General features: G+C 52.0%; 1 protein-coding gene across 4 annotated transcripts in view; it reads right to left on the bottom strand.

Annotated features, from left to right (window-relative positions):
- Positions 1 to 441: 441 nt before the first annotated feature.
- Positions 442 to 14,740, bottom strand: part of RELL2 (RELT like 2) — a 53,061-nt gene continuing 38,762 nt past the window's right edge. For 3 of the 4 annotated variants that reach the window (XM_050963322.1, XM_050963321.1, XM_050963323.1), the window contains exons 7-8: positions 3,817 to 3,859; positions 442 to 1,881 (exon numbers count right to left, since the gene is read on the bottom strand). In XM_050963322.1, the coding sequence (XP_050819279.1) occupies positions 3,818 to 3,859 (42 nt within the window). In that variant the 3' untranslated portion in view covers positions 442 to 1,881; position 3,817. The other variant, XM_050963324.1, reaches the window with a different exon arrangement.

Here is a 14,740-nt window from a genome sequence, read left to right as displayed (position 1 = left end):
TTGTAGCCAGCGCTGTCTCCCTCCTCCTTTCACTGCCCACTTCCAGCTGGCTCTCAGTTCTGCCAGACCCCCTGCCCCTGTCAAGTGCTGAGCCCAGGGGCCCCTCCCAGCTGTGGGCATGTGAGAGTTAATTCGGCTCTCACACCCATCCTGCCCCTCCCTGGCTCACTTGCTGCTAGCTGGCATTTCTGCACATTCCCCGTGAAAGGTACCGAGAGACCTGCCCCGTCCCCAGAGCAGGGCTGCTGGTGAGCATGGGGCAGGGCGGGAAGAACTGCATTGGGTGCCAGCGCACTGTGCCCCTCTTACTGCTGGGCCCAGCAGCGGCTGGTTCTGCTGAGACGCTGTGTGTTCAGGCTGGTCCCTGGCTGCCTCAGCTGCCCTCGGCTTCTGGGGATGGCCTGGTCACTGGGCCCCAATAAACAGATTTCATTCTGCACGTGTGCTCAGCAGCTTTAATGGTTTCAGCTTGTCTATTTGCAGTGGGGTTAAACACCAAAGCCAGCCCCCAGCAGCTGGGCCATGTGCTGCTCTGGTCACCACTAACACACTAGGCTACAATACACACCAATGTAGCTACAGGGAAGCTGCTTCCATCCTGCTCTGGCCCCTTCTTTCTAGCTAGTCTCCTGCCCCTCTGCTACAGGGCTGGGTGAAAGCCACTTCCACACGGTCTGCCCCAGGCCATGGCCCATGTCCCCTGCCATGGGATCACAGAGCAGAGCTGGCCCAGGCAGCTCCCATCTGCTCATTGGGCAACAGCTGTGCAAGGAGCTGAGCAGAACAGGAGATGGTGCTGTTTGTTGCTCTGTCCTCGCAGAGAGACTGCAGTACCAGCTCTGCCAGTCCTTGGCTGGTAGTGGGCTGGGCAGTCCCCCCTGCTGGAGGTGGTGATGACTGTCTCAGCTTGCTCTGGTGGGGCCACACACAGACAGACCCTGCCTGAGCTGCACCATATGCCGTGCTCTGCGTGGCATTTAGCTCTCCAGGCAGCGGCTGGTGCAGACACACTGCTGCTGCCACGCTGGGCTTGGCTTTTTGGGGCTGCTCACAGCAGCCGGTGCTGGTCAGTGTGTGAATCCTTGCCCTGTGCTTGGCATAGGCTGTGCTATCCCAGCTCTGGCCCCTTTGCACTCACTAGAATGGCGATTTCTAGGGGGGCAGCTGGCCCTGGGCTGCTGGAGACAAGAAGGGTTATGCTTGGAATGGCAGAAGCTAGGAGAGGGCAGAGCGGTCCTCCAGGGGGTGAGCTCAGAACTCAGCACCACAAATGACAGAAGCACTGGGCCCCGGGTCACCCCTTGGGAGGGCATCGCTGAAGCACCACAGCTGCAATGTGGAGCTGGGACTGGAGCCCAGTGTCTATGGCTCTGATTGTCCCTCGAGCCCCAGGGTGAAGCGCAGGGCTGAGCCGCTCTAAGTGCCCCAGCCAGGCAGGCTCACAGAGCGGGAGTCCTGCCCAGTCAGCTGGTGGAGCTGGGAAGATCTGTATAGCAGCAGGGTGCACGTTGCGGAGCAGTGCACCAATGCCAGGCCCATGGGGCTGGTGGTTTCCTACCAGTGCCAGTCTGGCTGGGGAAGTGGAAGGGTTCCCCAGAGGGCCAAATGTGGGGTGTCCCAGCGCACGGGGCAGCTTGTACTCTGAGGGAGAGCTGATGGGGGCTGGGAGCTGAGGTGACCATTGCTGATGGGTATGAGTCGGTTACCAAGTAGAGTCATTTGTTTAATGAAGCCACGCGTCCATGCGTCACTCTGGCCATGCCAAGCGCAGTTTAGCTCTTCTAGGCCAGGGCTCGCCTCTACTGTCCCCACTAGGGCCCTGCTGGCTCCTCGCGCTGAGCCCACCTTGGGGTGGTTGTGTCTGCGTGGAAGCAGAGAAAGCTGCGAGAGGAGAGAACGAACAGAAACATGTCAGGTGTTGGCTTCAGACGGACCCCTCTCCTCCCCAGGGCTGCCAGCTTGGCACTGCCACTGGCCCTTCAGAAGGTGGAGTCTCACGTGCTGCTGCTCTGGCTGGTGCTGGTTAAAGCTGGCACCTGAGAAATCCCCGGAGAGGCAGGATGGTCCTGGGCCATGTCTTGCCAGTCAGTAGGGAATTCCCAGCTGTAAACCTGGATTCAAGCCCCCTCCCATCCTGGCCATCGCTCCCACTTATCCTGCTGCCTATTGCTACTGGCACTGGGCCACCCATGCCAACCTTCATCTGGCTCCTGTCTTGCCCTTTGGTTGGCAGGGCCCCTGCTCTATCAGAGAGAACAGGGGTGAGCAAAGCTGGGCTAGGGTCTGGCCCTTGCTGACCCATGTCCGGGTACTTCTCCCCCAGGCAACACCCTTCAGGAGCATTGACTCTTTCCCAAGAAAGCCTAGAGCCAGCTGAGCCCTCGCCTTGCAAATCACAGCAAGTTTCTGTAGGCCAGGATGTGGGGAGGAGGAATTCAATGACCCCACCCCTCGTAGTTCTCCGGCCTACCTTTCTCAGTGCTGCAAACACCAGTACCTCTGCTGGCTCCACAGGCGCCCATGGGCAGGGTTGGGGGAAAAGGCCTAAGGGCATGGCATGCCATGCACAGCAGAGTTAGGAATCTGTGAGCACAGAGTGCCTGCAATAGGAGGAAATCTGTGGAGACAGGGATCTAGGAGAACAGGGCCCCTACAAGGGGAAGGGCTGGCAGGCACAGGGGCCTAGATCTTGAGAGGTATTTAGGCTCCTAACTTCTATGGATTTCTCCATAAAGTTGTGTCTCCTGGCAACAGAGGTTCCTGTCTACTAAGTATTTTCCTTTAGCTTTGACCGTCCCACTCGCCATGCTGGTATGCCTGGTGCCTGTGCTCTGCCTGGGCCCTGCCATGCACAGGCGTATGCTGGGTTCCTATGCCAACACAGCTGTAAGGCTGCTCTGGGGAAGGCACATGGGAATGGTGAGGATGGGGACTGACAGTGTGAAGGCAGAGAAGCCCCTTGTCTGCCTTGGCAATCTCAGCCCAACACACATGCTCCCCCGCTATCACCACCCCACCCCCCTGTGACGTAGTTCGGGATTCTTGTTCAGGACACCCCGCCCCAGCTAGGCCTGGCCTGAGCCGCTGAGATGGTTCCTGCTGCCTTTATGTCATGGTTCAGGTGCCTCAACAGCAAAGAGAACACAGGGATGTTACAGGGACAGAGACATGCAGCCCACTGCTGGCACCTCGCCTGCATTCAGCCTGCACTGAGCCTCTGTCTCTATAGTGCGCAGCTCTGATGGCTTCCAGCCAGAGGGATCCCAGGAACTTTGGTTATGGCTTCCTCCTGTCCCCAACACTTCACTTGCCACTGAACTGCAGCTGCTTCTGCAATGGCAGACAGCAGCCTTGCACGGGCATGGAGAATGTTATGTCTGGCTGAAAATGCAGTGGCAGGTCTAGAGAAACAGAATGTAACTACACAAGCTGGAATTGGGCCAGGAGGATGCAGCTGATTTTCCTACTCCTTAGAAAAGTACAAGGACATCTTGAACCACCACAAGAGCGTTACACCACCCCACTTCAGCTACCCGAGGACACTGGGGGTCAGTGCTGCCTGAGGGACGTGTGTACCTACTGCATCAGCAGTTCCATGTCTTGCCGCACCCGGGAAACAGGTGTTTGCAAGGCCAGCGCCTGCTCAGCATGTGACAGTAGTGAGACTCACATCCTGAGAGAGTGTGGCTGCCCATCAGAGTTACATCCTGCCTCATTGACACATGTCCATACACAAACATGCGCGCGCACACACACGGACATACGCACACACTCTGTTCTGGTCCCTGCTGCCAGTAGCTAGAAGGTGGCACTTACGTCACACAGTCACTCCTGGGTCCTGCGCTGCAGAGTTCTGCTCCTGAGGGAAAGGCAGACAGAAACGTGAGAGACCAGAGAGTATTTTGTAGTTCATGCTACACAAAGGAGATGGGGACTGCTGCAGGTTAGGATGGGGGACACTAACAGAGCTGTGCAGAGGACCCCTTGCAGTGAACAAGCTGTGTCCAGTCAGGTGCAGTGGTGGCACTGCGTGAGGACTGGTGTGATAAATTTGCCAACCAATGTACATGTAAGCAGGGTCTGAATGAATGCTTCTCTGACAGCTCGCTGGGAGGGGAAGAGAATTGGGTGTGTTTATGTAAATACAGTTTGCTCCGACTCTGTTTACGTATTCAGAAGAATACTGTGGTGTCAAATTGGTGTTGGGTACACATCACCTTAGTACTGGATGCAGGGGTAGTGAAATATGGTTACCAATGTTGTAATTGTTGTAGGAATACAGGAAAGCAGGACTGTGCATAACCTGTCCCAAAGTGTGTGGGGGGGGCACCCTCACTTGAAATAACCTTGTGAAAGCAGGAGTTTGAATGTCTGAGGCTTGGGACGGGGTGGGGGCTGTACAATAAGAATGGCTGCACTGGGTCAGACTAAAGATCCATCTAGCCCAATATCTGTCTACTGACAGTGGCCAATACCAGGTGCCACTCCTCCTCCTGGTTAGCTGTCAGGGAAACATTCATTCAGACCCTGCTTATGTACAAGGTCACCTGTGACCAGTGAGTGAAAGTGTGTAAAGTGTCACACTAACCTTTTATCAGAAGGGTAGCCATGTTGGTCTGTATCCACAAAAACAACAACTAACATTTATTTGGACATAAGCTTTTGTGGGTAAAACCCCACTTCTTCAGATGCAATTAACCTCTAACAATCACTGTTGTTGGGAAAAAGGCACAAACGTGAGACATAAAAAAACTGAAGTCCAAACAAAATGTCCTCCTAGCACTAGGGCTGTGCAAGGGTCAGGCCTGGTGAACAAGCCAAGCATGGGACCAGAAATCAATAAATCAGAACTGGTGTCTTGGCACTTAGGCCTAATTGATGAACAAAATACTGAGAGGATGGGCTATTCCTCCCACCCTCCTCTTTGGGGGGTCTCACAAGAAAGGCCATTTGTGGGGGGGAAAGGCAGAAGAAGCTGTCTGACAACAACTGCTGGCTGTGAGGAAGGAAAGGCGTGAACTTTATCCTCATGGCTGCCACTCCCCCCCCCACACACCCCATCTCCTGGGACCCTGGAATCGACCCTAACACTGCTGGGCCTTTGTTCTGCCTAGACTGGGCCAGTAAGAGGGACCCAGATTAAATCAGCCACCCACACATCCTTTTCCTTCCCCAACTTCATGGGTGGCAGGCAGCGGCATAGTCAGGTTCTAAGTGCAGGGGGAGCAAACATAAAAAAGGCACCCCCCTTGGCTCCTCCTCTGGCCACGCCCCCCCTTGGATCCTCCTCTGGCCTCTCCACGCCCCCCCCCCCGGCTCCTCCGGCTGCGCCGCGTCCCCCCCCCTTGGCTCCTCCAGCCACGCTGTGGCCATGCTGTGCCCCTCCCCAGACACCCCGCTCATTGGGTCCGTGCTTACCTGGCTGCCCAAGTGCCTCTGATGAGCTACCTCCTCCTCCCCCACAGCACCAGGGTGCCCAGCTCCTGCTGGTTCCCGCTGAGTCCGGCGCGACCTAGGAGCCACGGGGAATGGAGACCAAGCCCCACCCACTTGCCAGGGGCAGAGTGCAGCGCCCCGCATGCCGCCCATTTACAAGGGCGGCAAACAACACCAAAGCACGTCTTTACCTTGAGGTGCCCACGCTCTGGCCATCCAGCGCTGGTGGGAGAGCGGGAACGGGGAGGAGAGGGAGGCAGCGGCAGCTAATCCCCTGTTTGTGGCCAGGCTTCCTGCAGCAGCCGTGCAGGGCATGTGTGCCCCGCATGACAGCGCGCAGCGCTCCTGGCCAGGCGCGGGCGGCTGCACTGGAGTCCTGCAACATGCGGCTCTGGCTGCGCCCGTGAAGAGGAGCTTGGAGGGAGACTCGCTGCTCGCACACCTCCACCTGTGCGTGCACGTTAGTGCTGCTGGGGAGAGGGGGAGGAGGCTGGAGCCCTGCACTCCCTCGCCCACCCACCACAGTGGTCGCTGCAGCCCTCACTGCTGCTGGCCCCTGCACCCGCAAAGCAGCCAGTATATCCCCCTGCGGGCGGCGCTGCTTGGGGGCACTTTGCACCCCACTGCCCGGAGAGCTGGAGTAGCAGCAGCTCCTGTGCCCGGGCGGCGTCAGCGCCTCCTCCCATCCCTCACTTTCTTCTCCCATGATCTGAGCCGGGCACCCTGCTGCAGCTCCTTCACGCCGCGAAGTCGCTGGCACTCTGCGTAGTGCCGGAATGTCTTGAGCTGCCGCCACAGCAGCTTCCCTGCTCCCGCCGCCGAGCCGAGACGCACCACGCTGCACTGTGCAGGGACCCAGAGCTCCAGCAGCTCCCAGACACCCCGCTCAGGCACCGCTTTTGAAAATTGTGCTGAGAGGAAGCGGCTACTTCCCCTGAACCCCGCTAGCTACGCTACTGGCAGGTGACTCCCCCCCTTCATGGAGGCTAGCCCTGCGACCCTGCCTGTACCACGCAAGACCCCCCCGTGACCAGAGCCCTGAGACACTCCACACACACACAACTTCTGTGACCAGAGAAGCCCTGGGACAGCCAAAACCCTGAGCCCCTTCACTCCCCCTCACCCTCCGCCAGAGTTCTGGGCCAGCCCTAGCCAGCCAACCAACCTGAGCCCCGGCCCGAGCAGCATGGGCCAGTCTGGGGCCAAAGCAGCCTCAGCAGCGTGGGCCAGCCCAGGGCCAGAGCAGCCCCAGCTGCGTCAGTGGGCCTGGGGCTGGAGCAGCCTCAGCCCAGCATCCTGCAGCAGCAGCTACAGCCAGGGAAGGCAGAGCCTTCCCTGGCCTATTATACCCACCACCTATATGCACCTTATTTCTTCACTTTCCTCTCTCTCTCTCTCCTTTTGCCTTCTGTTTAATCAAAGGCAGCCAAAGCTGTATATTTTGCAATGCTGCTGAGAGGCTGTGACCAGAAAGAAGCAGCTCAAAGCAATGCCATAAACAGCCTGATGCTGGTACAAGTTTGGCATGTCTCAGAGGTGCTGATCACGGCCTGTGTTTTTCTAGCAGTAAGTTTGCAAGTGAAAGTAAACTCCAGAGCCAGAAACTGCATTTTTCTGTCTTTGCTGGTCTTGTCTCTCCCTTTTTGTGTGTGTTTGTGTGACAGAATACACCCTTGCGTTCACACACTAGGGTACTAGGCTTTGTACAAGGTATGCCTTGTATCCTTTGAAAACTCATAATTTGCTGGTCAGTACAGTCCTGGTAAAATATGTGTGGCAACACTGTATGAGAAGTTACAAGATTCCCCTGTGTGATGTTATGAACCCATGTTCCAAACCACACAGCTCTGCGCAAATGGAAGCTGGCAAACAGCGCTGTCCTAAACAAAGGAATGTGTGCTTTGCTTAATTTGCATGTAAGCAGTAAACAGAGTCATCAAGCAGGGAGGGGAAACAAAGGAAGTACAAACAGGTGAAAAAAACAGCAGGGAACACCCTTCCACATGGACTCTTTGGTTCCAGGATCTCAGCTGGAAATGTTTGCAAGAGGGGGACTGAAGCTATAAATAGGGGGGGAAAACACCTCAAGGCACCTTCCTCCTGCCTCCTCCAATTGTCTTCTCTGCACCTGAAGGGAAAGGGGAAAAAAAAAAAAAAAAAAAAGGAAGCAGCTGATAAACTCTGGGGGAAAGCTTGTGACCTACGGTGTTTGATCAGTACAGTTGACAACATGGAGTGAGAAAATTTTCTTTGAATCTAAAGCAGCTTGTTAAGTTGGGCATCAGGAAGTATTTTATCTTTATTTGTCTTGAAAGCATATCTGACTTTTATGCCTCATGACATGTATGCACTTAAATCTCTCTCTTTGTAGTTAGTAAACTTGTTTTATTGTCTGATCTAATCCAGTGTGCTCAAGCTGCAGTGCCTGGGTACCAAAATTTGGGGTAACAAGTTGTGTGTACTTTGGTTTCTCTTCAGATTGTATAAATCTTTTGCCTTGTCCTTTCACGGAATAGTGGACTGGCTATATTTGCATTTGCAGGAGTGGATGGGGTAGTACAGGACATGTTTCTGGGGGAGGAATTTGAGACTGGGAGTGTGCTGGGCTCACTCTGTGGAGTCTTTAAGGCTGGTTGGCTGCAGCACACAGAAACATGGCTGGGAGTGACTGGCAGGCTGGAGTCAGTTTGTGAGCAAGCTGGCTGTGTAAAGGGCAGGCCAGGTTAGAGGGTGGGGTGACCCAGTTGCTCATTGGGCTGGATTGTGCCCAGAGAGGTCACAGTTTGGCTTGTCTTGTCTTTTAGACTTTACCAATGCCAGCTCCAGCCCCAGAGATTTCCCTACACTGCCCCTGGATGGGGGTGTACACCCCCTTGAATTTCCCCAACCCCTTCTCCCACCCCACCCCAGTTTTGTGAACTAGTTTCATGCAATGTTGCCAATTTAGTGATTGTTTGGAAATCTGAATTGAAATTGAAACATTAATACACACTTTAAAAGCATATACACATTTTATCATACACCGTATCTGAAAAAAGTATAATAGATTTGAAAAGTAAGAACGTAGACTAGCTTCCTTATACAGCTATTGTTTTATGACAATGTCAGTGCATTCATTTCGGTGGTGTTGGCCAACCTAATAATTTGAAATTATGTTTTTTGTAAGCCAAGTCTAAATGAGCGCTCCCTGACAGCTAGTGATGAGCTGGGGCTCAGGGGAAAGGCTTCAGGACAAGATTGTATTTACATTCACACCTAATTTACCTAGGTATCCAGCAAACAGAGCTGCATTGCCAAAGTGATAGATTTTGGCTGGGGTTGGGTTCCAAATCACTTGAACACGGGGAGAAGGTAATGAAATGCTGTTGTTGTTTTTATTGTATGATTAAAGGGCAGTAGAACTGTATTTAGCTTGTGCTGATTGAGGGCATCAAGAGAGAGGGTGGGGACAGGTGTTTTGCTTGATAGTCTGCCTGAGTCACAAGTGCTATCTGACCTGCCCCTCTCCACCGTTTAAAGACAGAGCTGATGTTAAGTGATCACTACAGCTGAAATCACTGATAAGCAGGTCTAAGTGCTTAGTCCTGCTGTGGGGCCAGTGTTTCTGTGGAAGAGACAGCCCAGACTGCATCAGCAGCAAGGTTCCCCCACTGAGAGCTCAGCTGAAATCACTGAGAGCTGGGTGGAACCTCAAGAGACCAACTCACAGAGGTCACAGTGGCAGGTGGCAGCAGAAGGTGAGTGCGCAGGGCCACTGGCAACAGAGTAATGGAGTGAATGGTGGCACAATGAACAGTGGCCAGAGTGAACAGTGAACAGCTGAAGGAACGATCAAGGTGCCTTCTTGCTCCCCACCTGGGAGGTGAACTCCTGTGAAAGCAGGTCTGAACTGAGTCTCTCCTGACCAAGGACAACACCAATGAGTGTTTAATGAGGCTGTTAAGAATACTGGAGACACAACACAGTTCATGTGAACACACATGGCTGTGGCATCATACTTTCTATTTAAGCAAGAAATACCACACACTACAAACTGGAGGCCAATGTAAAGTGCATTGTCACTTGCTCATCCTGAAGTTGAACAGTGGTTCCAAACAAGACCAGCAAATGCTCACTATCTTTCTGCAAGAAACTCAACTGACTGGCTAGAAGCATGTGGTGCAACAGTGAAAGACTCAATAGTTGAAAAAATGAAGAATTCTCTCACCATATTCAAAAAAATTGCATACATGGCTGATGAATGGGCAAGTATTAAGTCATTGTTTATATTATCTTGATGCTAGTGGTAGGCCAATAGATGCAGCTGATGTGTCTTCTATAACTTGAACATCTAGAAATGCATTTGTGACAACCCACATCTTAGAAGAGTTAAATGCTTGTCAATTGGACCCCAAACAGATGGCTGCTTGTGCATTTGATGGAGCTGCAAACTTCTCTGGAAGACATGATGGAGTACAAGCTTTGCTCAGAGAAAAGTGTAACCCTAATCTCTCCTATACACACTGCAGAGGCAATCTACTCCAACTAGTACGAGCTGCAGACTCTTCAAAAGACATTAAAAAGCTATGCATTTAATGTCTTCATTATGTTCTTTTTTCAGCAAGAATCCGAAAAGACTGAATATCTTGGAAAATATAGACGATACACTGGGACTGAAGTTCAAATTAGTCCAACCTGGGAAAACTCTCTGGCTTTCTCATGAGTGATCCTTGGCTTTTGTCTTGAAATGACTCCAGCCGTTATTATTGGCTTTGGAAAGTATCTATCTACCAAAATGGGATGAATCTAAGTAGTGAGGCTGATGGATTACGTTTGCTACTAAGTTCAGAGAAGACTATTGCCATTCTTTCTTGAAAGTCTACAGTTGAAACCACTTGGGTCATTAAACAATGCCATCCAGGCATCTGCTACAACAGTAGTAGATCTTTGTCCAGCAATGGAAGCTACATTTGGACCAATCAGAGAGCTATCCATTGAAAAAGTACTGGAAGAAGCAAAGACTTCAGTCCAGAAGTTGACTAATCATAGAATATTAGGGTTGGAAGAGACCTCAGGAGGTCATCTAATCCAACCCCCTGCTCAAAGCAGGACCAATTCCCAACTAAATCATCCCAGCCAGGGCTTTGTCAAGCCTGACCTAAAAAACCTCTAAGGAAGGAGATTCCACCACCTCCCTAGGTAACCCATTCCAGTGCTTCACCACTCTCTGAGTGAAAAAGTTTTCCTAATATCTAACCTAAACCTCCCCCACAGCAACTTGAGACCATTACTCCTTGTTCTGTCATCTGCTACCACTGAGAACAGTCTAGATCCATCCTGCTTGGAACCACCTTTCAGGTAGTTGAGAGCAGCTATCAAATCCCCCCTCATTCTTCTTTTCTGCAGATTAAACAATCCCAGTTCCCTCAGCCTCTCCTCATAATTCATGTGTTCCAGTCCCCTAATCATTTTTGTTGCCTTCCACTGGACTCTTTCCAATTTTTCCACATCCTTCTTGTAGTGTGGGGCACAAAACTGGACACAATACTCTAGATGAGGCCTCACCAATGTCGAATAGAGGGGAATGATCACATCCCTCGATCTGCTGGCAATGCCCCTACTTATACAGCCCAAAATGCCGTTAGCCTTCTTGGCAACAAGGGCACACTGTTGACTCATATCCAGCTTCTCGTCCACTGTAACCCCTAGGTCCTTTTCTGCAGAACTGCTTCCTAGCCATTCGGTCCCTAGTCTGTAACAGTGAATGGGATTCTTCCGTCCTAAGTGCAGGACTCTCTGCACTTGTCCTTGTTGAACTTCATCAGGTTTCTTTTGGCCCAGTCCTCTAATTTGTCTAGGTCCCTCTGTATCCTATCCCTACCCTCCAGCGTATCTACCACTCCTCCAAGTTTAGTGTCATCTGCAAACTTGCTGAGGGTGCAATCCACACCATCCTCCAGATCATTAATGAAGATATTGAACAAAACCGATCCCAGGACCAACCCTTGGGGAACTCCACTTGAAACTGGCTGCCAACTAGACATGGAGCCGTTGATCACTACCCATTGAGCCCGATGATCTAGTCAGCTTTCTATCCACCTTAGAGTCCAATCATCCAGCCCATACTACTTTAACTTGCTGGCAAGAATACTGTGGGAGACCGTATCAAAAGCTGTGCTAAAGTCAAGGAATAACACATCCATTGCTTTCCCCTCATCCACAGAGCCAGTTATCCCCTCATAGAAGGCAATTAGGTTAGTCAGACATAACTTGCCCTTGGTGAATCCATGCTGAGAAGGCATTTATATTGAATTCTTAAGTGAAGATGATAAGAAGAGTTTAAGACAACTGAAAGTACATAGACTTGATTCTTAAAAATCTATAACAGCGACTTCTAGATTCTACTCAACCTCTATGTAGCTTTTACAGATCCCTGTCCTATAGAACACTGACAGTTGAGTGGAGTGAGGCTCTACCAGCAATGGGGCTGCCATGTGCTCAGGACAGAATAGAGAATTTGAACACAGAAAGAAGTAGGAATTCATCTCTTGCTACTCCTAGTCACAACTGCTACAGTCGAGTGTTCTTTTTTCATCACTGAATAGAATTTTGTGTTCTGAAAGAAGTTGGCTTCTGCCTGATCCCGTGAATGAATTAATGAACGTATCAATCAAAGGAATGGAAGTACCGGACACACGAGAAGCCACCAAAGATGATGCATTGCATTCAAGAAGCTCATTAACAGAGTTGCAACATTATAACAAGAAACCAAGAAAGATGTAGATGTAGTGTTTCATAGAAGGCTTGAGTAGCCAACTTTAATTTGTGTGATTTTTAAAAACCATGAATTAAATCTAATTAAATGGTCATGAAGCATCTTTCAGTTTTTACTATGGTGCCATACAGCCCACCTTCACCCTCACGCTCTCAGCCCTTATCGGTCCTGAGCCCACCCTCTGTAAATTCGAGCGCCTCCCCCAGTTTCAATTCCTGGGGAAAACACTGTCCAGCCCATTTCCATGTCCTTTTCGGGGGACAAGAAAAAGGACACTTATCACTTTTAAAAGGCTGTCACATGGGGGGAGTCAACACCAGAGCCAGAAGCTGCATTTTCTGCCCTTGGCGTTCTCGTATCTCCTCTTTGGTGTGTGTTCAGCTTGTTTTGTTTTCTAGAAAGCAGGATCAGGATTTAACAAAAGCTCTAGCTAACTTCTCTTTTCTCTGAAAGGCCAGTTATTACCATCTCTGATACCACCTAAGAGACTCCAGCAAGGGGCTTTTCCTTCTAAAGACTCTCCAGCTAAAGGGGAAGGGACACGAGGATGTGGTTACACTGACAGCCTGACTTAATACTTCACATTTCAAACACTTGAACTGTTTTCTCCTCCTCTGCTGAATCTTCAATAACAGGCTGTTTAAAGGAGTGTTGCCAGGGTAAGATGCAGGCTGGGGTCTCTGGGTAGCAGACCCCGACCCCTGTGTAACCCTGGTTAGTGTTGGACAGTGACTGGGTCAAATTAACACCTCTCACTCTTTGGGCCCATGAATTAACATGAGCACTGCCCTAGTTGCAAGGGGTATCTGTTGCGATGAGGAGCACTGGAAAAGCTGGGGGCACAGGCCTGGGATAACAAATAAACAATAGAGCTTTAACCTTCCATCAGAAAATCTCAGTGTTTACCAAACAGCATCTAATTAATCCTCCCAGCACCCTGGTGAGGTAGGTAAGGGACTGGGGAGTCACAGCAGCGCCTTAACCGTCTGTTTGGAGAGAGCGTCTAGGCTTGACTCAAGCTCTGGCTCCTTCCCAGTGTCCCTGGAGCCTGAGGTTGTGGGCGCTTATCCACAGCAAAGCACAAGGGGAATGTGACAAAAGGGTGGGAGCCATGTGATTGAAAACTCTCACCAGGCATTGAACAGCCATTCAGATATGGGCGCCCTCTATTTGAAAACTGGTTTGGGCTAACATTGGCAAATTCATCTCACACGCCCCGGGGGGTCTAGCACAGAGGTCAAGCTGAATAGTTTCATCCAGTGCCTAATTTGTATAGGGCCATATTCCCCTCTCTGTAGGGAATGTTGCATGTTTGCACCCACGGATTTTCCTTTGCTGTTCCTTGAGGTCTGTGGGAGCTCCAGGCCATCTGCACAGCAGCACTGTGCCTCTCTTCCCACCTCCCTGGGCACCTCCTGCTGGAGCTCCTGCACCCAGCATTCCCCTAAGAGGGCAGGGTTCTCACATGACTGTGGGACAGCGGGTGAGCTAAGGCTGATGGGGGTCAGCACGTTAGGCCTCCTTTTAAAATTCCAGATTTCCCAAAGACATTTAGGCTCCTAACTTCCACTGACAGTGACAGGGCCGGCTTTAGGAAGTGCGGGGCCCAATTCGAACATTTTCAGCGGGGCCCTGGCAGGGATGACTTGAAAAAAAAAAGTAAAAAAAAAAAAAAAAGCCTTTCATTTCTTCCATGTATTATTTACTTTCCATAACTATATAAATAATACAATTATATATTATGTACATTGCATCATATATGCTGTTGACTGGTTATTAATGACCGCCATTTCACATGTGTGGGTCCTCGCCACTCCCTGAGGATATGCACATGTGTGGGTCCCAGCTGCTCCCTGCCCCCCTTATTGAATCAGGTGTGCAGGGTTACTGCCCTGGGAACTGCAGGGCAGCAGTGGACATTGGGCTGGTTGAAGGCACGGCAGGGGCTGACTGGAGGTAGGGTCTGGCTGCAGGCAGGGAAAGGGGTGTGGGGCTGGTTGGAGACAGGGGGTGTGGGGCGGGCTGGCATCAGGCAGGGCCGCAGGGGGGTGCAGCAGGGGTTGGCAGGGCTGGAGACAGAGGAGTTCGGGACTGGCTGGCTTCAGGCAGGGGGGTGCAGCAGGGGTTGGCTGGAGACAGGGCAGCAGGTGCAGGGCTGGGTGCGGGCAGGGCAGGGTGTACAGGGCTGGTGCGGGCAGGGATGTATGTGGGGCTGGCTTTGGGCAGGGCCACGCGGGGGTGTGGCAGAGGTTGACTGAAGACAGGACAGGGGGTTTGGCAGGGGCTGGCTGTGGGCACAGGGTGCAGAGTTGGCTGCAGGCAGGGGGGGCGGGGCTGGTAGGGGGTGCAGCAGAGGCAGCTGGAGCCCTGGCCTTTTAAATAGCCCCCAAGCCCCCCGCTGCCCCAGGGCTCTGGGAGCTATTTAAAAGGCCCAGAGCTCCAGCCGGGAGAACGGGGCTGCAGGGTAGGGCTTGCCACGCTCCGGCCAGAGCTCCAGCTGGGAAAGCGGGGCTGTGGCGCAGCCGCACTCCCGCCGACGCTTTGGTCAGG

The sequence above is a fragment of the Gopherus flavomarginatus genome, chromosome 7 (genome assembly GCF_025201925.1).
Source record: "Gopherus flavomarginatus isolate rGopFla2 chromosome 7, rGopFla2.mat.asm, whole genome shotgun sequence".
Lineage (NCBI taxonomy): Eukaryota > Metazoa > Chordata > Testudines > Testudinidae > Gopherus > Gopherus flavomarginatus.
The sequence above is the reverse complement of the archived record's forward strand: the minus strand, read 5'-3'. Positions and strand labels throughout refer to the sequence as shown.